Below are 25,343 nucleotides of genomic sequence, written 5' to 3'. Positions count from 1 at the left end.
GTACATTTAGTTACTCATTGAAATGAGTTAATATATGACTCACAGTTTTCATTGCCACTAACCCTAATTTTGACAAAGTGACAAAAATGTAATACAGTAAGTAGCTTTTCCAGTCTCTTCTGTTTGTTAGTTTATAGCAATGGGAATGACAATAACAAAATGTCATTCTTTTCATTTATGCTTATTAAATAATGGCAAATAGTACAAACATAGTTGAACTGTCTTAGTGTGACCTTGGCATTAAATTATGCTGATAAAAATGAATAACGCCACATTATGGTCTTGGGTCATCATGTTCCAGCAGTGAATGATGCCTTTGTGATGTTTCACAAATAGTGAATAGATCTCACACTGCTGCTGCACAAATGTAACAACTCATTAGTAATTCTGATTTTTTTTTGTTTTCAATCTATAAGATAATGCATGCTTCATCACATAGCAATAAATGGTTGATTTTGCTAACACACACACACACACACACTTAACATGCATTATACATATGTTAAATATAACATATAATAGATGTTTTCTAGAGAGAGAGAGAGAGAGAGAGAGAGAGAGAGAGAGAGAGAGAGAGAATTTACCATTCAGAAGCATCTAGTTTACAAATTTTTTTTTTTTTTTTTTTTTTTAAAGTTACACTTTCATATATTCTAGATTCAACACGTTACGTAAAACAATTTAAAAGTTTTTTAATTTTGATTTTTAATTTTGATGATTCGAGCAGTTCATAAAAGTCAAAAATCCAGTATCTCAAAATATTAAAATATTTACATCTGAGTTTCATTAAAGGCACAATATTTTTAGATTTTAGATCTTTATTAGGTTTTATTAAAATATCCAAAACCACTAGAACAGTGTTATATATTTTGCTGACTTGTGTACTTACATTAACCCAAATGTTTCAAAGAATGTTTAAATCCAGAGGAATAAGCAATTATGGACCATGTCCATAGCGTAATCGTGTTGCCTGCCAAATGACATCATACGACGTTGGTTTCCGTTTTTTTGTAGAAAACATGGAGACATTATGGAGATGGTGATTTAATTTTCCAGCAGGACTTTAGCACCTACCCACACTGCCAAAACCACTTCCAAGTGGTTTGCTGACCATGATATTACTGTGCTTGATTGGCCAGCCAACTCACCTGACCTGAACCCCATTTGGAATCTATGGGATATTTTCAAGAGAAAGATGAGAAACAGTGGATCCAACGATCCAGACGAGATGAAGACTCAATAGTTCCTCAGCAGTGCCACAGTCTGATCACTTCCATGCCACACATCACTGATGCTGGAGGTGGTGCTGAAGGAGCCCGACCAAGTATTGAGTACATAAATTAACATACTTTAAAGAAGTTGAACTTTTCTTTTTTGAAAATCCTTTTTTGATTTCCGTGTGCTGTAAGCTCTAATCACCAAAATGTTTTTCTTTGCAAGAAAGTTACACCTTTCACTTCTTAAGTTTTTGAGATGCACCTGTATATGTCTAGATTCTCTGACATTTTCACGTCCATTCAACAATCACATCACTTAAGTTTAGTAATGACGCACATTTCAGGACAGGAGAAACCTCCCACTGACTGTTTAAAAGTGTATCAGTCTACTAGAGTCCACTTCCAGTGAGAAACGTCCTTCAGCAGCTATCTTTTTGTTAAGAAATGAAGCCGTTTTGCACTGTTTGTATCCTGTTGCTTCTTACTCATGGTAAGCCTGATTGTTTATTTAAGTTATTATATTTGGTCCAACTTTTCAAATTTTAAACTTTTCATGTAAATGCTACGATTTTTCTTTGCTCCCATTAAGAACCTTTAACATCCATGGAATCTCCCCATTCCACAAAAAGTTCTTTATGCTGGGGGAAAAAAAGGTTCTTCAGATTAAATATTCTTCAAACTAAGAAATTTTTATTATCTTTTAAGAATTTTTTTTACTGATTATTGAAATTATATGTATAATATTTTTTTTCACTGATCGGTTCACTGAAAGCTTCTTTGTAAAACCAAAAATGGTTCTTCTGTGGCATCTCTGCAAAAACCTTCTATTTTGTACCCGTTATTTTTGTGTTATTATATGCAAGTAATATATTTCCTTCAATCGCTAAGATTTTTCTCTTCTCTTTTTCTGTCTCAGATCTTGCTCTCTTATCATCCACAGGATTGGCATTGAAGTGTAACCTGTGTGTTTCCAAAGGGAATGGGGACCCCTGCACTCCATCAGTACAGACATGTATTTCTGACATGACGGCCTGTGGAAACGTCACATTTAGAGCTGGTTTAACGGGTGAGTTCAGCAATCATCACAACCCTTAAACAGAACAGAACAGAAACAGAACACTTATTTGTGTTGTTTCCACAGCTCCTCCTTCGATCCGTTCCTGTATAAGCATGTCGACCTGCTGGAGCTATTTGCTCTCTCCAGAAGTGAAGGCTGTGTGCTGCAGGACTGACCTCTGCAACTAAGTCAACAGACCTGTAATCAGAATCATTAGAGACTTTAGGGATTTTAACTTTCTGTAACTTTGGCAGTGTGATTATATGAATTCTTCTGAACCCTTAAAGGCGCAGCAGGCAAATGTAACAACGAATTGCAACAAAAATGTTACAAACAGCAATGATGAATAACTTTTTGCAAGAAACAATAAAAGCAGTCAAGCAGTGTCTGTTGTGTTCCTACAAGGTACAGTCTGTACAGAGGTCACACAAAATGAACAAATAACCGTGAGATATCACTTTAAAATAAAGTTTGTGGTTAATAATGAATAATAAGTGCCACTGGAGGATTGAAAATTGAGATAATAGATCTTAGTCAGTGTGGCGCCATATAGGCTCTTTCATTTTGGCAGGAATAAAACGAAGCTCAGCCGATTTGCAAAAAATCCGATTAAAACTTTAAGTGGACAGAAACGCCATACAAGAGTTTTCAAAGTTGTGAGTTATGAACCTGATCTAGGATCGGTGAGTGCACAGCCTCGTTTTCAACAGCGTAAAATTCAATGTGACGTCTAACGAAAATGACGTCTATCCTGTCTAAAGGAAGATTAGACTTTATTACATTTCCTTGTAATTAATTGACAGCATCAGTCAAATGTTTTGAGACGGATATCTTATTAGGTTAGCTATGAGGATTTTTTCTGTGTTTGTCACTCATTAAAAAGAAAGGGATACTGCTTCAATTTTTCTTTTCTTGTGTGGGTGTCACGTGTCAACTGAAAACTTGGTCGTTTAAGGCTGAAGTGGCTTAAATAGACAGTAATGACCGTCAAAGGGTTTCAGATGGCGCCACCTCCTGGACAATAGACGAATAGAAACAAGGGTCAAGGATGGAGCTTTGTCGCTACTAAAGCTTAAAAAAAAAAAGTTAATATAACATAAAATACTACAATAAAATAAACTAGTTCCTCAAAATAATTACATAAATAGCCTACAGGTTAGCCTATTCATTATAAATTTGTGCAAAAAAACGAACACTCACTGAGCCTAAATCTGACCAAATTGCTAGTAAATTTCCCTGTGATTTTGCCCAACAAATAAAATGAAATTAAATTAAATTAAAAACTGAGTGAAATTAAAAGATTAGTTTAAATTTTGGCACTTCAGATATCTTGACAAAAAGAAATAGAGGACTCTGTCTCTATTTTAGATAGCCTTATTATTGTGCGAGACGGGTGAAGAAAGCTTTGGCGTTATAAAGCGGAACACCATTTATCTTTAGGTAATATTCCGCACGTCTATGTGGATCAAATGCCTGCAGGTTTTATGCATAGCCTATTTCCAAAATGTAGAAATTTAAATATCCCTTTTAAATAAGTTTAAATAAAATCGAATATATATATATATATATATATATATATATATATATATATATATATATATATATATATATATATATATATATATATATATATATACACGAATAAAATCGAATGACAGAAATAAGAAATGCGATGTCAATAGGCATCCATAAGTTAAGACGATAAAACAGGAAACGGATAAACTTTAGAAAGAATATTTTTATTATTTTATTTTAGACTAATAAATATTTGGTCTTTCAAGGCACTTCCAACATAAGGCCAATAAGTACTTCTTCTGACGGATAACCTCCGAGTCAGATGATCTTAAAAGAGTTACACATCTACCTGCTCCACAAGAGCACGTCACTGTACAACACACACAATATACAGCAGCTTCCTTCCGTCATTTCACCTGGCTTTAGGGAATCGGCTTCAAATCTGGCATTGCCGTGCCCGTGGTGATATTAGAATTAATTACAGTAATAACAAAGATTAATTAGAAACTGTTCCTCAAATTAATTAGCCTACAAAAGCACATGTTGTTCGTTAAATTTATCCAGCACTTATTTGTGCAATTTCCAACGTTATTACATGGTAGCCTAATTTTCCCTTTGAATTTCGTGTAAACGTTCATTATCTGCGCAAGTCATTTCGAAGTGGAAGAAGCCGTCAGATTAATGTTTTTAAGACAAATAATACATCCCATAAGACACGGGTCCGTTAAATAGTCCTGGCATCGGAACGGGCCGCGGGAAAGAGGCTGGAGGTCCGTACAGAGATGATGGAGATCCCAGAGGGAAGGGAAGCGCGAAGGGGGCCAGAAGCGGCTTGGAGGCGCATTTGAACTTCTCCAGCTCGGCCTCCTGAAGTCTCTTGGCCTTCGCCCTCCTGTTCTGGAACCAGATCTTGACCTGAGTCTCGGTGAGGTTGAGGGAGCTGGAGAACTCGGCCCGCTCGGCGATGGAGAGGTACTGTTTCTGCCTGAACTTGCGCTCGAGGGAGAGCAGCTGGGAGGTGCTGAAGGGCGTGCGCGGCTTGCGGTTCGTCTTGTGCTTGCGTAAGGTGCACGGCGGTGGGCTCGGGTGACCTGGAGGAAACGGCGAAATAAAATAGATAAATAAATGAATATTTCGTTAGCAATACGAAAACGATTCACAATGCCTTTGAGTTTCTTGCTCACGCATTTCTGAAAACCCTTCTTTCTCTTTTGCAAACTTATCTGAAATGTGGTTTAGGCCTATCTTTTTTTTTTTTTTAATTATTATTATTTTAACCACTTTAGCTTTATTATTTTGCTGCTAAACAAATATATATTTTTTAATTGTCATTTAACAATAGCAAGAATAATATTTGTAAATAAATTGCTATTTAGCTACTTTTACTGATTGATTATTAATTAGTGCAGTTGTTTAATATTTAATAGATACAAATATTTTGTTGTCATTGTTTTTTGTAGATTATTATTATTATAGTAGCCCAACTGTAGCAGTTCTCTATTTATTAATGAGAAAGGTGTGATGGTTAGAATGTCTAAATATGGATTATTAAATATTTTTTTTAAATATTATTTTAAAGCATTTTCTTTCTCTGTCTTTCTTTCTTTCTATAACATAAAACTACAAAACATTTGAATAATTTTATAAACAGACTTTAGCCTTTGGCTTCCTTGCAAGGCTTCTTACTGGCAGATACATATTTCTTGTTTGATCATTTTGGAAAAGGTACCAATAACCTTGAAAATATGTTTCTATAAAATAATGCATTATTTATTTATAATAAAAACGCGTTCTTTTCAAACGATTAAACAATTTCTAAATGCACAAAAGTATATTAAAAACACAAATGTAGTAGGCTAGCCGATATCTGTGAATAATGAGGGTGAAGGTAATTACGCATTAAAGTATTATTGCGTTTACACTGTTTTGAGAGAAAATAAAACTCAGTTATGACTGTAAATAGTTTTAAACACTTACGAGGAGATGTGAAAGATGAGGAGTTTGACCAAGTGCTCTGTTCCTTGTCGCTTAATTCTTCACTGTCGTCGTTTAGGCTGTCCGAAACGCTTGTCAAACTGTCCACAGAAACTTTGGTTTTCTCAGCAAAGTAAGTCCTCACTAAGTCCTGTCCCAGTCCCAGTCTCGCCGGGGTGCACGCGACCTGGCAGCTGGATTTGGCCATCAGGGATTCAACACTGAACGGCAGGTAAGTCTTCTTCACTTTATGTCCCGTGTCGGTGGTCATATCTCTCGGCTTTTGACTTTCCTCGCTGTCCGAGTCCGATTTCTCTTGAGCTGTCGTTTCAACGGGTCCCTTAGGAGGATTCATCGTGAACCATCCACCGCAAGCTGTCCCAACAATTTCTAACAGGTTATGGTCATGCGCTGCTTCAGTACACTTATAATAGTTCGCAAACTGCGCTCCTCCAATCAGCGAGCGCGCTCTTCCAGCTGACTAACAGAAGTCTCGATTTGATTGGTCGGAATGTTCCACTGAGGCACTCTGGGACCAATCACAACCGACCCCTCAGAAGTCATGTGGTCAAGTTGACACCAAGACATCAAGGGGATGTTGAGAAAAATGAGTAGTTAATCGCGGATGTCTTGCTGAGATGATGTATAGATGGCCTCGGGGCTCTTGACTCCTTGGAACACAAAGTAGACCAATTTTAGCCCAATTAAACAGTGGGGAAGCGCTCAAAGTATCTGTATCCGACTGTTGAGAAGTCATTGAAAAGGCACAATGGAATTACTCCACACCAAAACTTTGGGAATACACGGTAAACAAGAAAACCGGAATGTCTCGTTCGTAAAGTTACAGTTTGTAAATGTTGTTAAGAAATTATTTTCATGTAAGATAACAAATAAATCTAGATAAATAGGCTACCTTCCATATAGGCTATATATAGCCTATATAGCCTGTATAAAATGAATAGAGCTGTTTTATGATAAAAAAAAAGTTTCATTATCATTAAAAATATACTTTTTTAGAGTCTAAAGTCAGCAGCGACTAGGAAAGGGAAAAACGGCTAGCCTATCACACACACACACACACATATATATATATATATATATATATATATATATATATATAGGCTATATATATGCGTTAGCCTATACACACACCCATATAAGATACTAGCCTATATTATGGGCTACTCGAAAAGCACCATTATTTTTTTCTATTAAAAATAAAGTTTTTTGAAAGTTTTTTTTTTAAAGCATTTCTTTAGTATATGGAAACTTTTCATGGTTGCTTTATTGAGAAAAGCTTTTGTGAAGGCAGAAATTGATTCGAAAGGGCTGTAAGTTACACAATACTTAGGCAATTTAAGGCATGTCACGGGCTTTTAAGGTTACAAAAGGCTCAGCTGAGAAGCGAGCAGAGTTTTCTTCTCTCTCATTTAGAGAGCCAGACGAGCTGCGTTCTGGAAGGCGCCAGAGACGGTGGGATCAAAAGAGAAGGTACCTCGAGGAGGAAAAGGCAACAGTTTAACTCCACTTAACCAATTGTCCTCAAAATATGTAGTCCTGAGCATAGCTTCAAGGCCAAACGGTGACGTCAAGAAAATGAACCAGTACTTTCCCAAACCCGAAAAAAAAAAAAAAAAAAAAAAACATTGAGAGAGAGAGAGAGAGAGAGAGGACAAACTCTCCTTAGTGCTTTTAATAAGTTTGAGACTCACTTCTCTTTCCAAAAACAACAAAGGAACATAGGAACGCATGCGTATCAGTATTGTGTGTATATATATATATATATATATATATATATATATATATATATATATATATATATATATATATATATATATATATATATATATATATATATATATATAAACTGGATTTTTAGGCTATTATTGTGTTAATATTCATATATTAATTAACATAAATGTTGTCATTCCAACTGATCGATTTAATTATTGGTGGCATCTTGAACCGATTCAGATGCTCTAAAATTCTCTAAATAAAAGCCGACGGTTCTTCCTCTTACGGGTGACAGATCTGTCACGGTGGGTCTGAAATCAAACGCACTGGTCTCCCTAAGCCCCCCTGCAATAAACTTCCCCAATCTAAACGATAAATAATTGAAAAGATCACGGAAGATCCGTTACCAACACGCTTTAATAGCTGTAATGATTGAGTCGACTGACTTTTGTAATTGAAGACTCGTTTGGCGCGAACAGATGAAGACAAAACTTCATCATCATTACATCTAAAGGATGTGGTCTCTGTCCGCAGACTCTTCATAGCATATTTGCCCTCTCAAGGCTGGGCTTTTGTAGGCTGCATAATTTATATAGCCAATAACTGCTCTTTTCACATGGAGTCACTTCCAATCATTTTCAAGCTTGGTTGAAACCACTCAGTCAGTTCATAAAACCAGAGGCCAAGTCAAATTTAGCAGCATCAGAGCAACACATTACACACTTTAAATGTTGGTCATTGTGCGCTTGACATTCCAGGAATTCTCTGTCTGTTTGAATATTTACGCGATCATGCATGCATCTGACTAATATCTTACAGTTGGGTTAATTAGACAGTTCTTTCCCTTTCCATGTTTAATCTTTAAAAGTGAAAGCATTTTATTCTAAAAATAATTTTAATATCTTGATATATATATATATATATATATATATATATATATATATATATATATACATATATATATATATATATATATATATATATATATATATATATATATAGGCTATATATATATATATATATATATATAAAGCTTTACGAAAAATGACATGACTTCTTCAGGGCACCTTATGTGTGTGCCATATTTTATAAATTTTTTTTTTATAAAAGATTATATAAAATATATATATATATATATATATATATATATATATATATATATATATATATATATATATATATATATATATATATATATATGAGAAAGTATATATTTGTTTAAAAATATATCTTTTTATATTAAAATTTTTATTTTTAAATTACAAAGTTATTCTATTGAATTTAAAAATACTGAATCATATTTTTCTTGGTTTTGTAAGTAGTATGAACAAAATACACTGGAATCTATGAAACAAACCTTAATTCTCAGCTCCTTGTTCCTTGCAGTGTCCTCCTGGTGCCATTGATACTTGTGTTTACATTCTTCACCAATGCATTCTTACCATAGCAATTTATAATTTCCAGTGAATAATATACACATGAGCTCAAGAGGCAGACCGTTACTCAGGTTGTGGCAGAGACAGTGACTAATGCTTGGAAAGAGAGATAAGGAGTTTAACAGTGGGGAATAACTGACACTGTTATGAAACAGATGACAGATGAGGGGGTTTTATATTTGTCCAGAGCTGAATGCACTGGGCGTATTCTGCTCATTACAGTAATGTCTCAACAAAGGTTTAAACCCACTATGCGACAGATCTATTATTTTCTGCAACAAAACTCTTTGTGTTCAATGAGTGATGGAAGTGTCCTATAGTAAGACAGACAGTGCTGTCCATTGAGATTGGACTTGCACACTAGATTCGTTTCCTTCAGGCTGTTTCATATTCTTAAATTGAATTAATTAAAAAATCCTTTAGAGAGAATAACAAATTAACTTTGTTTCCAAATTTTGTAAGCTGCCTGCAGAGAGAGAGAGAATATTTTAAATCATTATACTATGAAATGGCTTTTTTGAACAACTTGATATTTTGTGAAAATTTTAAATGAAATAACTATAACAAAAAGGACATTTATCCAACACAGAACAAAATTAATTTATATCATATGATGCTTTTAAAGTTGAAGCTCACAACAGAGTGCCTTTTTTGCCAGTTGTGCTGGTTCCAAAAATATATTTCCCATTCACTTTTCCCATAGAAAGAAAAACAAACAAAACAAACAACAACAACAAAAACACTTAATTAAAGCATAGTAAGCCATAAAGCAAAGCAACCCAAACAAGGGCAATCCCAACATTACAGACTTTAATTTGAAGTAAAAAAGTGATTGACAGTCGGAACAAATAGACAAAGATATGAGACTACATACTTAATGGCTTTAGGGCGGGAAAGAACTACAATCCCATGAAGCATTGCAAATGATATTAATCAAAGAAAAAACAATAGGAAACATAAAAATATTAGTTTAAAGTAGATATATCTATAGAAACAAATTATGTGTATAATATGCACGCTGTGACTGTCTGATTTGTGGAATTTTCTGTATAGCATCATGGGTAATGTAGTTTTTCACCAGGGATTCTAGGGTTAAACATGATTATATTAAATGCAAGCTGAATTAATGCAGACAGATGGGTTCAACAAAAGCATAAATCAATTAACAACCTCAGCACTCACAACAGGTCTGTCTTTAAAGGTTTATCAGTTATGGTTAAAAATCAATTTTCCTATGGAGGACATTAGTGGAGCTTTTACTTCCGGAACCCAAATGTTACACTTTGTTCTCAAAAAATGAAAATGTGTCACATTCCACACAAATTCCGGTAGCAAAGCTACTTATCATTGTGTGATTATCAAACTTTATAGTTATCGTACTTAAAGCAGTATCACATATTTAAATATTACATTTTCTCAATATATGTATGTGTTGTGGTTTTTATGCATTGAGTACTGTGGTCTATTGTTGGTCCTGTATCTCATGCACTTATTGTCCTTGAGGTTATGTTTTTTTTCTGATTTAGGATGTTGCCTATGTAGGCAGCACATTAGGTTTTGGAATAGACCCTACAAGTGTCTGTGTTTGTGAATGCTACTGTGACAGTTCTATATTTACACCAATCAACCATGAATAGTTATGTGTGTGTGTGTGTGTGTGTGTGTGTGTGTGTACGGGCATGCACTGTGGCGACTCCATGGTCACTCATACTAACCAGGAATGTCTCCACACTTTCATAGGTAGTTAGTGGCCAAAGATGCACTGTTATTTCTCATGAAGACTCCCGCAGCTGCCTAAATTACGCTTTAACTGCCGGGGTCACATCTCAACCGCGGGCTATTGTATGAACTCCAGCACTTGGAAGGTCTTGGAGTGGGTATTTTTCTTTTGGCTGTAGACTTGAGTAAGACTGCAATACGAAACTGTGCTTATTTGTGGCACAGCTGAATATACAAATTGACCTAAATCATCTTAATACGCTTCACAGTTCATGCCACTAACAGATAGATTTGGAGTTATGGGTACGTGGCCGCAAAACTTGACAATAGTATCACTCCACACATTCGTTCTCATTGGACTTCATCATGAACTAATGCCTTTTTTTCCTCCCAGTAAAATAACGTGATTTGCATGTGAATTCAGTTTGAAGTCGTTACATACGAGGATTCATGAATGTCTTGGGCGTGACAGAAAAGTGGATCTTTGTGAGTTGAGACTAACTTCAAACCTGTGGAACATGAGAGGAGGATCTTATGTTTTTTCAAATGTTTTACTCATTAAAAAAAGCTTTGTTCAGTGTTACTGATATTAAAGTTTTAGTAGAAGTAGGATGTATTGCTTTGGGGCTGAAAATCTGAAACCTTCTGAGGGTTGGGTGTTTTTAGAGGCTCATAAAATTACTTTTTAAATTCTTCGGTATTCTTATGATGGCATTTTATTTTCCTTTTTTATAGGCCCACTGGCATCTCCTTCGGCTTGCCATCTGGTGTCATTTGATTATGTGGGAGATCAGGCATGAACAAATATGTGTGCTTGGTTCTCCTGAGATTACAATTTGAAAGTTTTACCATGAAAAAGCCGGGCACCAGGGGGCCGGTGGGTTGAAATGACTCTTTGAATAAACACTCTTTGGTCTCTCTCAATGAGAATAGAGAGGGAGCGCTGAGCTTTTAACAGCGTTCACAGGACACGAGGCAGGAGGTCGGAGCCGCTGTCTCTGGGCAGATGTCTGTTTCACAGTGTCTGCGCTGATCCTAGAGCAGTTTTCTAGTTTCTTTTCGGTCAACAGTTTGATTTCTGAAGAAGGTGAGGTAGAAGTTGCTTCAAGATTAGTTTGAAAGATTGGCTTCCAGACAGAACCGAGCTTATTTTATTAGTTACTGAGGCTTAAGAACTTGGGAAAAGTTGTTCTTATGATTTGGACACAAGACAAATACAAAGTCCCTCTGTAAGTTTGCATGAGTAGGAATTTCTGTCCATTCCATCTAAACATGATTTGAATTGGGTTTTCTCAGTTAGAGTTTAAATACAAATGTAAATATAATAAAGACTAAATATATTTGAATATATTTTAAATTAAGCATTAAATTAAATTTAACTAAATGTAATAATTTGGACAAGACTTTGTGGGAATTAAAAATGAGATAAATAATAAAACCTTTTTTAAATAAACATATTATAATACAAATATTAATATGTTTAAGATACAGTAGTCATCATTTAACATTTTAAACCCTCTGGAGGAATTACATAGTTAAAAAAAACTATAAATATATGAATGATATTGTAAATAAAAACAAATACTGTAGTCTAAAAAAATAATCTGGGGGAATTAAAAGTAAGGCAAAGAATAAATAAAGTATATATTTAATATATTTGGAAAAAAAAATGTTAATTATTTGGTGAATTTTGGTGAATAAGGTCTTTCTTAATAAGATAAATAAAAAATGAATAATACCATTTCGAAATAATAAACACTAATCAATGCAGTAATAAATTTATAGAAGTATTTTAAATAACTTATTTTTATTGAATAATAATAAAAAAAAGAATAAAAGGGAGGTTGAAATCTTTATTAATTGGAAATTAATTAAATACATATTTTACAGTATATGCACTTATCTTTCAAAAAGTTTTCCCTCTCTGGTTGAGTTTTTTTTCTTCCACCTCTCTCGGACAGAAGGTGTGCGAGAAAAAAAGGGTAAAGCCGAGCGAAGGGAAGGGGGAACTCGGTGCTTTGTTGTTCTATTGCTTAATGAGGTAGAAAACACAATTGCACTTTTCTGAGTGTGATAATTGTCTGCAGGGTGATGTAAATGAGATGCGTGGGTAATGCCTTAAAGGGATGTGTGTCTTGCTGTGTGAGGAGAATGAGGAGGAGAGGGAGGGGAGGGTCGAGAGGAAGATCACAGGGCCAGTAAGCTTACATTAATCCACCTTACAGGTAATTGACTTGTTGCATTTCAAAGGCTCTTCTGAGGTCTGTTATCAAGAGTTGGGTAATTAGCAGTAGCTATGAGGAATTGATTAAGAGATTAGACCAATGATGACTGCTTTCACATCAACATTGATGAAGCGGTGTGGGTAAACAAAAAGACGCTCATATTTTCTAATCAGAGCTCTATACATAGTCAATCTTGTGAGGCATCATGAGCATAATAATGACACAAACTATACAATGTTAAATATATATTTTGTGCATGAAATATAATATTTAAGGCAGTAGTGTGTGTGTGTGTGTGTGTGAATATGTATACATACATATGCTAATATGCTACACGCACGCACACAACAAAGTTTATTTTTTGTTTATTTAATAAAAAAAATGCTATTTCAGTTTTCTTTTTTCTTTAATGTATTATTATTACAATAATGTATTATTGTTTCTTTTTGTTTATTTGCAAAATTTATTAGCAAATTCAAAATTGTTTCTACATCAAATATTTTTTTTTAAAGATTTTAAAATAACTGTTTTCGGTTTTAATATTTTCTTTTTTTATGTAATTTATTCCTGTGATGGCAAAGCTGAATATTAATCAGCCATTTCTCCTATCAAAGCATTTTATTATCAATGTTGAAAAAGTTTTGCTGCTTAATACTTTTGTGAACAACTTGATAATTTTATTTTGTTTATTATAAAGAAGAGCATTTCATTTATGTCATTTGTCATCAGTTCAATTCATTCTTTCTGAATAAAATGTATTCATTGATACATTTATTTTCCAAGAACTAAACTAAGCCAAATAGCTACATCCATTAAACTGAAAACTGACACATAATGACTTGTTTTGTCATGTCCTCACTTGTGTTGTTTATAAAAATACTTTGACCATTTTCTCTATTTGATTAGGTGATTATCATTCATGGCAAACCACCTTCAGACTCCAAACAAACATAATTAGCTCATTATGCCGAAGTGGCTTGTCAGACTGTTCTCACACTACAAATTTCTTTTGTCCGCGAGCGTTTCTAAAGTTTTTCCACTCAGCATCTGCCACGCATGACCCTTTATGCTGATATCTGCATTCTAATAGATGTTTTCCCGCTGAGACATTCATTTCTGTGTCCTGTCTGTCCACACGTCTGTCCACACGGCTATATATTAGCCGCCGCTCTTGTTTTGTCCCAGTTGACGTTTGCTATCAGCCCCTTATATAATGGTGTAAGAAAGAGAGCTCTAATATTTAGTTGCACGGGGATTTGTCTTTCCCATTCCGCAAGCTTTTCCACAAGGCTGCTGTTACTAAGTGGCGGTGAACTGAAAGGCCTTGCATCCTCTTTTCATCCTCTCCGTAGGGCGCTTTGGCTAACAGCTCTGGCAGCTGCTGTGATCTCTATTTGCCCACCGAGCTCTATAGTCCTCTCTCCGCAGGTGATGTAAGACTCAAAGGACTCTCTAATAATCTCTCTCTCTCAAAGTCGACGGCGACTGACTTTGTGGGTAGCGTTTTCTCGCAAAGCGGGCCTGCTGAATGCGAATGGCGCTCTTAATTGTTCGTTATTCCATCGGCTGGGAAATTACAGACAGTTGCCTGGCTGGTTTGGCGCAACATGTTTGGAAGAGGTGTGGTATCTTCCTCAAAGCACTCCTCTGTTTTTCCTCTCTCAATGCTCCCCGGCAAGACAATCTATTCATACGGTTACTTAAGTGTAATTGCCTTCCTTTGAAGCCTCTTAGAAGCAAATGATTTGCTTTGCCCCGGGGGCGGCCACGGTCAAATACCCGTCCCATCCTTGTCCCGTCCTCACGCCCCCCTCCCCGAAGGGTTGACACTGCTGGCCTGCCCAGCAAGAGGGCAGCTCCCTCACAGAGAAGAAATAATACAGCCCGGGCTGCTCAATTTCTCCTCCTTTTCATCCTCGTCTTTTAAAGTTTTATTAACAACAGCTTTTTCTCGTACGGTGGCGGGGTGCGGGGCGACGGGACGGCGGGCGGCTCCTGGCGAACCCTCAGGTGCTCTCACTGCTCGCTCAATGGCTCCCTATGTGTGCTGACAGGTCAGCGATGCTCTTTAGCAAAAACCCCGGCTTCAGGAATGTTAGATTTAGCCTTTATTTTTGAGATGTGACCGCAACGACTCCTGCCATCAAGAACCAGTTGCCAATAAAATAATTGTCAATTGAAATGCTTATTTTAAATGATTTTAAATGTGCTTTTTATTTTATTCTATGTTAACATATAATAGATTTTTAAAAATAAACGAATAAATAAATGCCATGATACTTTTTTCACGTTTTTTTGATGAACGGAAGTTTCAAAAGAACAGCATTTATTTGAAATCTTATTTTGTCTGTGACTTTTGATTAATTTAATGCTTGGCTTAATTGAAGTTTTGATCTCTTTCCCAAATGAATGAATTAATAAATATTACCTAAACATTTACATGGTTGTGTATACAGCCCACTAAGTTTTGAAACAGAGGCATAGAGTATATTCATTAAACAAAAAAACAAAAAACAAAAACAAAAACAAAAAAAAAAACAAGCTCATGTTTCTGTCATGTTTTTACTTGTGGTTATGAAAATAATATATTTCCCCCCCTATGCAGTTATGTAATTATTCAATTTATCTGGCATGCTTGTAAGTCCACTATTTTCATATTCCATATTCCCTAATGTTTTATGAATCCATTTTGAAGGATTTGTATTGCAAAAAGTAATATGCAAATATTCTGAAACTGACTTATAATAAATAATACTTTTAATCTGTCATGTATCATGTATATATTTCAAATTAATAATCAATTCGGTAGTATCAATAGTAGTATATAAATATTTGTATATGCGTGTGTGTTATTTTATATCAATATTATACTTTATAAATAAAATAAATATGAATCGGATAACATTTTGGTTGCATCACTTAAAACAAAAATGTTTCTTATATATTTATATTTCAAATATTTGCATAAAAATATTAATGTTTTTTTTTACTTTCCTATCAGTATTATTCTTGAAATACAGCTATAAGCAATGTTTTTCTCACAGAATCATCATCATGTATGATGCTTCAATGCAACTTTAGCTGTTTTGCTGATTGATTCATTTATTTATTAATTCGTTCATGTATTAACTCATAGCCATCCTTTGGGTGTGTGGGTGTCTCTGGTGGTCCATTGGGCTTACTTTCACATCTTGAAGATTTTAAGAGGATTTACTGTAAAGTAATTACAGGCTCACTCATGACAGTAGAGTAGAGCAGCCATTGCTTCTTTTAATTAATATGAACAGCAACATCTAATGCATAAAATAGTCCTGGCTCCACAAAGATCCCTCCAACCCCAAATGCCAGAAAGCAGCATTATCTCAGCTTCAGTATTCCTGAGAGCCCGTGAGCACTTGTGTGTGTGTGTAAGCGTCCAGCAACTCTAAACCAGGTTGTGAACATGGCATTTTCCTTGTATCATTTGCTTTGAGGTTTTTAAGAGAGAAGCATTCCCCAACGTCAGGCCAGATGGGAACGATTCTGGAGCGAATTACGAGGCCAGGCAATATACCTGTGGGCGATGCTTTATTTTGTATTTTTTCACAGCTCCATAAAAGAGCTCAGTAATGTAATTTTGATCTAATTTATCTAATATCACTCCAACGCAGGGTACTTTACGCAAAACTAGGCTTCTTGCTGGGCACATATCTTCTTGATCTCCTGTTGAAATAGCTTGTATTATTTAACTCGGAGGATCCAGAGAGGGTCAAGCTGGCTGGAGACGTTGTGGGTTAGCTTTGAATTTACTTAATGGATGTCCCTGGGCACTTGGGATTTTACAATAATATGCTTCTCCACAGAGGTAGACTCCTATGCTTGCGTGTCTAGTATTGAAGCCCGAGGAACTTGGTGGGCTCGCTTGAACTTTATAAGAGCAACTCTGGGTTTCATAATAAACTAAACACTCTTAAAAATATTGGCATCTACAGTTCCATGAAAAACATCCACGGAGCCTTTCTATTCCACAAACGTTTCTTTATAGTTTAAAAAATAAAAAGTTCTTTAGATTGATCAACTTTTCTTCAGGTTCATTAATGCCATCGATGGTTCCATAAAGAACCTTAGATATCAAATGGAACCTTTCCATTCTACAAAAGGTTCTTTTTAGTGGATAAATAAATAGTTCTTCACTTTATTCGAAAATAAACACTCTTTGGCGTCTGTGGTTTCACAAACAACCTTTAACATCCATGGATATTTTCCATCACTGAAAAGGTCGCTTATAGCGAAAAAGCTTCTCTAGAGCTTTCAAATGTTCATCAAATTGAAACTAAATGGTTCTTTTAATGACTGTTCACTGAATGGTTCTTTGGGGAACCCAAAATATTTGTCGTTTTTTTGTTTTTTTGTATGGCATCGCAACCCCTGTTTAATTATGGCCAGTTCATCTACTTTTGGATTTGATATGGTGGCTCCATTTGAACTCAAGCGACTGGATGTGTCCATGTGAACGTCTATGAACACAGACAGTCCTTCATGTAAACATTCCTAGATTACGTGAACGCATGTTCCTTCTACTTCCTTCGACGATTTATCTGCATTACATGTCATCCTTCGATACAACACGGAAAAGCAATAAACCCACAACAAGGCTAAATAACGGAGCATTTTTAGCTCAACATTTCCATTAGCAGTTGTTTTTTTTCCCAGCAGTGAGGGAACTTGTGCACAACTGGCAACCCGCTGTGTGAAATCACTCACTCTAATGGCACAACACACGTGTTTGTTACAGGAAATCGTACAGCCGCTCTATAAGTATTCTGTCGGTGATAAAACCAAATTGCATCATGATGTTGGGTCAAATAAATGAGAACACGGCCTCCTCCCCCCGTGTAATTAGCTCCAGGAAAAGTTGCTCTTCCACGCTGATTTGGAACCGGCTTCTCCCGCTCGACTCCCAGTCGCAAACATTAACAAGAGCAACCGCAGAACTTGGAAACAAATACCTCTGATATGAGCCAAATGATTGTACTGCAAAGTAATTGCACAATTAAATCGAACTGGATAAACTTGTTGAAGAAGTTGCTCTTTAAAGCTCACCACTGTTGCTGTTTGACTTTTCATGATTAGGACTGGGATGGAAACTGCTCCTCGTTCAATAAAACAGCACAGACTCCCCTCGAGCAGTTGACTCGTTGCTATTATCCGTACAAATATAAACACAAAATACCCTCAGCGCCCCAATCATTGTAAATTAAAGAACCTAGCGACCCTAATGAAACTGCTGCAGTGCTGTTTTTATGTGGAAGGTGTGCTGCTAAACAAGCCATTTGATAGGACTACTTTATGCATGCAATGTGTGTTAATGTGCATCAGACTTGTCAGTTCTAGAACCAGTTGTCCATTTTAAGGAAAAGAATAATGATCATAAAAAAGAGAAAACATTTTTTTTTCTCTGTATCCAGTCCACTCTTTTTAATATAACAAAAGATGTCAATTGTGCCATGACTGCATGATTGAGAATCATAATTGATAATATCTGAATCATAAATTGATTCCTTTAAATCGGATCTTTCTCAAATGACTCACTTACCCAGTGATTCATTTGAAGTGGTTAAAAGATTACAAGGAAAGTTCAAAAGTGAATAATCACTTACATTTTATGATTAATTGCTTATATGATTATCCTCTTTTGTAAGTTGCTTTGGATAAGAGCATCTGCTCACTGAATGAATGTACATTTCTGTTTCTTGTTTCTTCTTTTTTTTAAGCAAGATTTACAATAGAATGTCATTTAATTGATTTTATGATACTTTTGAAGCTTGTAGACAGTACATGTGTGTGTTTGTCCTCAAACTCATTTCAGTTTGAATGCAACTGATGCATCCTGATCTGACATTCAGTTAGATACTACGAGCATTATAGTAAACAAACAATGTTGATTATAGTAGAACTCTCAAACCACCACAGGATGTTGTAATAAAAAGTCATTTAGATATGCATCCATTGTGCATCTTCATCACTGTGTTTCTTCTTACAGAATCCATCCAAGTTTCTTAGATGACACACAAACTATAACATGATGGTACAACAGGAATTAGGGAGTATTTAAGTCTTGCCTGGTTCTGTTTTTCTGGGGTTTATGAAGCCAGTCTTTCTGCTTTTTTTCTGACTGTGTGCATTAGACAGATTCTTCATCCCTCAAAATACTGGATGCAGTAGGGCAAAAGCCCTAACAAGCCTCCTCTTTGACCCTGTCAGTGCTTTTTTTGTAATTCACTGGAAAGGCTTTAAAGTCCATAGGATTTACTCTGAAGAAAACTGAAAGAATCCCTGGGAGAAGAACAATGAAGCGTCCTTGATGATTTTTTGAGAAAGCCTGATAATGATTTACGACTGAAATAAGACCCGAAAAGCTTCGCAATAAGAGGGAAGTAAATTCAATTCTTGATGTCAGAGAACATCAAAGGCCTGCTGTGTTTTAAAGATGTAGTTTACCCCAAAATGAAAATTCTGTCATCATGCATTCGTCCCCATGTCGTTTAACTAACCTGTATGCCTTTCTTTTTCCATGGAACACAAAATGTTGAGCTGAATTATTTACGCAAAGCTTTTCTTGACAATTAAAGTCTACAGTAACCAGACGATTCAAAGAAATTGAAGTCTGCCATGAACATATCATATGCGCTTATCCAGATTTTACATCAGTGATAATATAATAATGATGCTGTTCCAAGAAAGAAATAAAAGCATGTTTCTGTAAATGATGGCAAACTGTTTTATCTTTAGTTTAGTTTGAGTAAATTGAAAAACTCCTGAAATATGCTCAAAACTGCTGTAACTGTTTTTTTTTTTATATAAACAAACTTTCTTTATGCTTAACAAATTTAAACCTTAAACAGAAAAACAATTGATATGGCCTATAACTTAAAATGAGATACAAATATCTATCTGTCTGGTAATATATTTCTTTTTTTTTCTCTCTCCAGTGGGGATTTCCTAAGACTTTTAAAAAACACTTTCTCTCATTCCCTGTTTTCAGAACAAGTTTTTCTGTAGTGGAAGTAATTTCTTCTCTTGGGCCTGAAAACAATATAAACACTCAGAACAATAGGAGCTGGGGTGTTTGGGCTGCTCTATTGTCTGTGGGTACTCCAAGCCCATAATCATGTTGTTTGAGGTTATATGGAGCTCATCCTACTTTTATTCTCTCAAACTGTGTCTCCAGCACAGTTCAATAATACTACATATGCAGTCAGTTCTGCTATCTTTGTTTGTTTTGAAATATCAATTATCCTTATGAATGTGTTGCATGCATAGATCTTCAAAACTTTCATTTTTATTCCAAATATCCTTGATCGGAATAGGAAATCACATTTTCAGTGTGGTAGGCAAACAGAAAAACATCGGTTGTTTCTATTAAAACATGCTGATGTGGAATTGCTCTGTAGACTGCCACAGCAATTTAGCATAATAATTGATGCCAAAAGTAATTTTCTTGCAAAAAATGGCCCCAAATGCACAAATTGCAGCACTTCTGCGGCAATAAAACATGGATAGATCAACAAAGAAACAATATGAGCTAATGCTACAACAGTAAACTAATACAGTTCAATTTGTTTGAATGTAATTATCTCACAGCAGGCATTTTCCGGTTAAAGCCAGTTTTTTGATTATGCAGTAGTCAGAGCATGCAATTGCAACAGGGCACAGAAGAATAATAATAGCATTTTAAAATAAAACCAGACCAGAAATCTATATTTGATATCTGTAACCTAACATTCAGACAAGTAAGGCAACTTGGACAGTAAGGCTAAAATTTCTTTTCAATTCATTATAGGTTTTTAACATGCCACATGGCTGCGTTATGTACAGTAATGACGTGAAAACAGAGGTGTAAAAGTCAAATTAACTGCCAGATGAGAGTGCAGTGAGTACTGATGAGGCTGTAAAGACATAAACAACACAATGTACCAGCAGATAAACACACTTTCTGTGAGCTAATGCAACGATTCTAGCTAGGCCTCCTTATGTGAGCTGAGACAAAGTCAGCTTTTCAGAATTTTTTAATGTTATATGTGCCATTTCTGTCCCAGAATTGTTTATTTATTTAAACAAAAAAAAAAAAAAAAAAAAAAAATATATATATATATATATATATATATATATATATATCTCACAGTTTTGACTTTAGTCCCTACAACAGAATTTATGTAAATAACTTATTTTTTTTTAACTTATTTCGTTTTATTATATTCAATCTTTAAATCTCACAGTGTGACTTCCTCATAATTGTGATTTACACATCTCACAATGAGACTTTATCACAAGTGTGATTTAGTTTCAAATATTTTTTTTTATATCACACAATGTCCCTTCTTAATTTAAACAATATCTCATTTATTCTTTTAAACACTTTATATCTCACAAATATTATATAGAGGCAGAAAAAGGCTTCAACAGCAAATGGAAAAGTTGGCGTGCCCTAAAATATAAATTCAAGCACCATTTACCCATAAGAGAGTTTTCTATGCAACTAAGTGGACTTATTACCCTACGATTACTGAGTTGATAACATAGTACGTGTGAGAGCCCCTTCTATAATGTTAAATTATTTCCACAATGTGTATTGAAACTCTTATGCTACATCAAAGCCATGACAAACTCATTTTCATAACAGCAGGAATCAAGTAAGATGACGGGCCGCTCTGGAACCAGTGTCTCCTGCACAAACCCTGCTGTCCTCCTCCGAAGCTGCTCTGAGACTGAAAGCCGAGCATCTGAAGAACAGGATCCTCTGTGTGTCTGACTAATTGACCCCTGGTTCCCTGGGGGTCAATCAACAGAGGCTAAAGCCACCGGGCCACTAACAAGCAGCTCTCGTAAAGCAATCCATAACCAATGGGCAATTTGAAACACATGCTATTGGATATATTTACGACTCCATCAAAAAAAGCGGTTCTGATGACCCCTTCATTTTTTTTTTAAAGACAAATGGCTCATTCTATTTCCTTCCCGAAATGTCACACGTAAAGTAAATGCTTCGTAATCAACATGACTTGTGTCTAAACAACATCCAAATACATTTTTATTATTAGCCTCGTTCAGCACAACATGATTGCGTTAGACTGTTGGGGACGGGAGGATTAGGCTTTATATTAAAAACAGCTGGGCCATTATTCTTTGATTGTCCTCATCAAAATGATCCGACGGAACGCCGCGCGGTCACACATAATCAACAATCACGGCCGTCAGCGTCACACGGACGTAATGCAAAGAGAGCCCGGCAACGGCAATTTACTTGCATTTCAGTCATTTGATTTGCTACAAAATTGTGTTTTTTGAAAATGTTCTCCCAGACTGCTGGAATTCCACGGTGTGTTCTGGAATTTCAGACCACTCAAAAGTGGCTTGATTGTCTTTCTTTCTTTTTTTTTTCAGATCCTGGCATGCCTGGTTCTGGAGAAGGCCAACTGTTATTCCCAGTGGGGTTATCAGACAAAGCACTTCATGAACTGTGCAGCCACTGGCCTCAGACCAGCTGAAACTGCTTAGCCCCAGTCGTAAAGCAAAAGGTCTCTTCAAGCGATCCATAAGTGCTCCTATCCCCAAGAGTGGAGGCCGCGGTCTGTTCAAGCCACGCAGGAAAGCTTGAAGGAAAACAGCATGGCAGACAAGTCAGAAGATCAAAGACCCCCTCAGACGACAGACCCCGTCTCCAGACATCCAATCTCTTCCCCTTCATGGTTCTAATTAGCAGATGGTGGAGAAATGGCTCATATTATGGTTTTATCAATTAGAGAGAGACGTTCATATCTTTCTTTCTCTTGCTGTCGGCTCATGAGCATGGCATAGATAGATGAACTGAGAGAAGGAAAGAGAACCGCTGCTTCGCATTTAATATGAACAAATTAGTTCACCATGGAAAAAGGAACATTTTGGTATTTTCTTTTCTGATGACTTTCAGTCTACAGATGTGAGTCGATAGTACATGCAACAAAAAGATCTTATCTTATGTCGGGATAGTTTCTATCATTATCTACTCACTCTCATGACATTCCAGCCCATATGCAGTTTTTTTCTGCAGTTCAGAAAGACAAATTCCAAATAGCTCTTTTCTTTTTCTTACAACAACATTAGTTTATAATGATCACATATGTTACGCTATATGCTACATGGACTTTATATGAATTTTTTTTTTTTTATATAAATGGAGGTGTGCGTCAATTAATGGAAAAAGCAAATAAAAGGACCACAAGGCTCATGCACCATTGAAAAAAGAAAAGAAAAATGACACTAGTGAACACAGTTCTTGTGAGAGGTCTGTCAGTGGAGTGGGACTGGTCTTCCGGGTCAGTCATGTTGTTTTGGGGTCCTGTTCTTACGTTCACACACCGTTCGGTTATAGAGTGATAACAATATGTGACAAGTGTCTACGTGAATGTACAAGAAAAAAGTTGTTTGTCTTGTTATATTTAATTCAATTCAAGTTTATTTGTATAGCGCTTTTCACGATGCAAAGTTTTGTATGATGTCTGAGGATTGGCAACATCTGATGGCTTCTGGGAGGTTAGTATCATCTCTTCTCAGGTGTTCGTTCATCTCAGGTTTTTATAAGAGCTGGATCCAGACTGAAGCTTGTGCAATTCAATCACGCGTGCATGACCCCGGTCTCCACTATTAATGGCTTTGTCAGTTAATTAAAATTTGACGGATGAACTCGCTCCTCAATTGGACTCTTGTAGAAACAAGTGTTATGACATTTGACGTATTTGAAATATCTATTCTATATTTGATCTGACGGTTAGTGTAAATATTGCACTTCAGAAAACTTTTTTAATTGCTTTTTTCTCAGTCTCTCTATTTTCTATATTTTTAAATAGCCTATGGGTTTGACATGACATGAAGGAGAGTAAATAGGCTTCATATTATTATCATTTTTTATCTATTTAACTAAAACAGTAATATAAGCTGATTGTAGTTTGCTGGAGTGGCAGTGCCGACTAAGCTCCAGTACATGATGAAAACATGAGGTCATGCTAAGAAATAAACAAAGGCTTGCCTCCAATAAATGACTAAGCATTATTAGAGAACTTTGGGGCCCCGAAGTGAACAATGTAAAAAGATGAAGGAATATAAAACTTGCAACTGATTTCCGAGAGTGACAACTTTGATTTATATTAATAATGCTTTCAGAAATTGACTAAATTTATAGTCTGCTGTCAAGATGATTTTACATGCATGCTGCTTTTAAGTCATTTTATTGGAGTCACCAGTGCACTTAATTTACAAGGCATCTTAAGCATTCAAAATATAACCTGACACTGGTTTGTTTAACAAACAAATCTGACACGTTCAAAGAGACAACCAGATGTCACACTGAAAAGATGAAACTAGGCTCATCGAAGACAAAAAATCTCATTAATGCTGCCTTAATCATGTCAGAATGATAAGAGGAGTTCATTCCAACACCACCTCCATGAGTAAGAAATCCAGACTTTCTAGTTTTTAAGCATGTCAGGAAGAGAAAAATGGCTGAGGCAAATTGATATTGACGTGACATTCAGCCAAGTATGGTGACCCATACTCAGAATTCAAGCTCTGCATTTAACCCATCAAACACAATAATAAATGATGATTTAATATAACCTGAATAATGCTGAGATTGTTATTCATGTCATTCTCTTCTGACCTCCTGAGCTCTTCTGAGTCCATTAAAACATCTTGTTTTGGGACACTTTGTATGCCAGACCCTTGGAGACACTCTGAACACAGTGAACTTTAGCAGTTGGCTAAACGCTGTCAACGCTCGGCCTCAGTGGCCTGACTCACCTTCTTAATTACCCATCATCCCCTGCACAGCCAGGCTCTCACAAATTACACCCCATTGAGGACGAGTGATAGAGCTGTCAGTGAGTACTCAGTGTTTCTTAGCGGGAGAGGGCCATCACACATACACACAAACCTGCTGAGCAGGCAAGAGCTGGTGCCAACATCAGAAACACTCCCCAAGCTTTCTTCAGTTTCAACACAGAGGAACAATGACTGCGGTGACACTGACATAATAGAGAGAGCGAGAGAGAAGAGTGTGAGGGGGGATGGGGTGGAGAGAGCCTGGGAAATGATGGATATGATGGAGGACTAGAAGTATTATGAGATCTCCACTGGGACTTTGTGACCTTATCTCAGGGTTGGTTATGAATTGCAGGTCTTCCTGAAGAGTATGCTAATATTACCTGATTGACAACATTTAGAAGTTGGTAAAAACAAAATGATTTGTCTCAGACAACAGGAAATAGTTCACAACTTAGTATTGGACATTTTTTATTGAAACAATAGTGGTGTCTGGGGCAAGTTGTCACACTTTTTTTACATTTTGCCATTTTTTATTTAGTTATTATTCATTACCTCTTCTGTATTTTCTGGTGTTTCATGCTTCATAATTGTATAAGCTTAATAAAAAAAATATTTTGGCCAGTGTCTC

General features: G+C 35.9%; 2 protein-coding genes across 2 annotated transcripts; one reads left to right on the top strand and one right to left on the bottom strand.

Annotated features, from left to right (window-relative positions):
* Nucleotides 1–1,596: 1,596 nt before the first annotated feature.
* On the top strand, nt 1,597–2,497 carry si:dkeyp-80c12.8 (uncharacterized protein LOC107963954 homolog). The gene is made up of 3 exons (XM_052545063.1): nt 1,597–1,707; nt 2,134–2,283; nt 2,359–2,497. The coding sequence occupies exons 1-3, from the start codon at nt 1,662–1,664 to the stop codon at nt 2,460–2,462; spliced, it is 300 nt and encodes a 99-aa protein (XP_052401023.1). The 5' UTR covers nt 1,597–1,661; the 3' UTR covers nt 2,463–2,497.
* Nucleotides 2,498–3,994: 1,497 nt separating this feature from the next.
* Nucleotides 3,995–6,159, bottom strand: LOC127949277 (homeobox protein MSH-B-like). The gene is made up of 2 exons (XM_052546330.1): nt 5,767–6,159; nt 3,995–4,880 (listed from the first exon to the last, which is right to left on the bottom strand). The coding sequence occupies exons 1-2, from the start codon at nt 6,116–6,118 to the stop codon at nt 4,477–4,479; spliced, it is 756 nt and encodes a 251-aa protein (XP_052402290.1). The 5' UTR covers nt 6,119–6,159; the 3' UTR covers nt 3,995–4,476.
* Nucleotides 6,160–25,343: the final 19,184 nt, after the last annotated feature.

Source organism: Carassius gibelio, chromosome B1 (genome assembly GCF_023724105.1).
Source record: "Carassius gibelio isolate Cgi1373 ecotype wild population from Czech Republic chromosome B1, carGib1.2-hapl.c, whole genome shotgun sequence".
In the NCBI taxonomy this organism is placed as follows: Eukaryota; Metazoa; Chordata; class Actinopteri; order Cypriniformes; family Cyprinidae; genus Carassius; species Carassius gibelio.
The sequence above is the reverse complement of the archived record's forward strand: the minus strand, read 5'-3'. Positions and strand labels throughout refer to the sequence as shown.

What these genes read in the sequence shown, in the direction of transcription:
- si:dkeyp-80c12.8 (XM_052545063.1), top strand. Translation starts at nt 1,662, where the DNA reads ATGAAGCCGTTTTGCACTGTTTGTATCCTGTTGCTTCTTACTCATG. An exon ending in CCTGTTGCTTCTTACTCATG is followed by an intron (nt 1,708 to 2,133) that starts GTAAGCCTGATT and finishes TTTCTGTCTCAG; the next exon opens with ATCTTGCTCTCTTATCATCC. An exon ending in ATTTAGAGCTGGTTTAACGG is followed by an intron (nt 2,284 to 2,358) that starts GTGAGTTCAGCA and finishes TTGTTTCCACAG; the next exon opens with CTCCTCCTTCGATCCGTTCC.
- LOC127949277 (XM_052546330.1), bottom strand. Translation starts at nt 6,118, where the DNA reads ATGAATCCTCCTAAGGGACCCGTTGAAACGACAGCTCAAGAGAAATCG. An exon ending in CTCATCTTTCACATCTCCTC is followed by an intron (nt 4,881 to 5,766) that starts GTAAGTGTTTAA and finishes CGTTTCCTCCAG; the next exon opens with GTCACCCGAGCCCACCGCCG.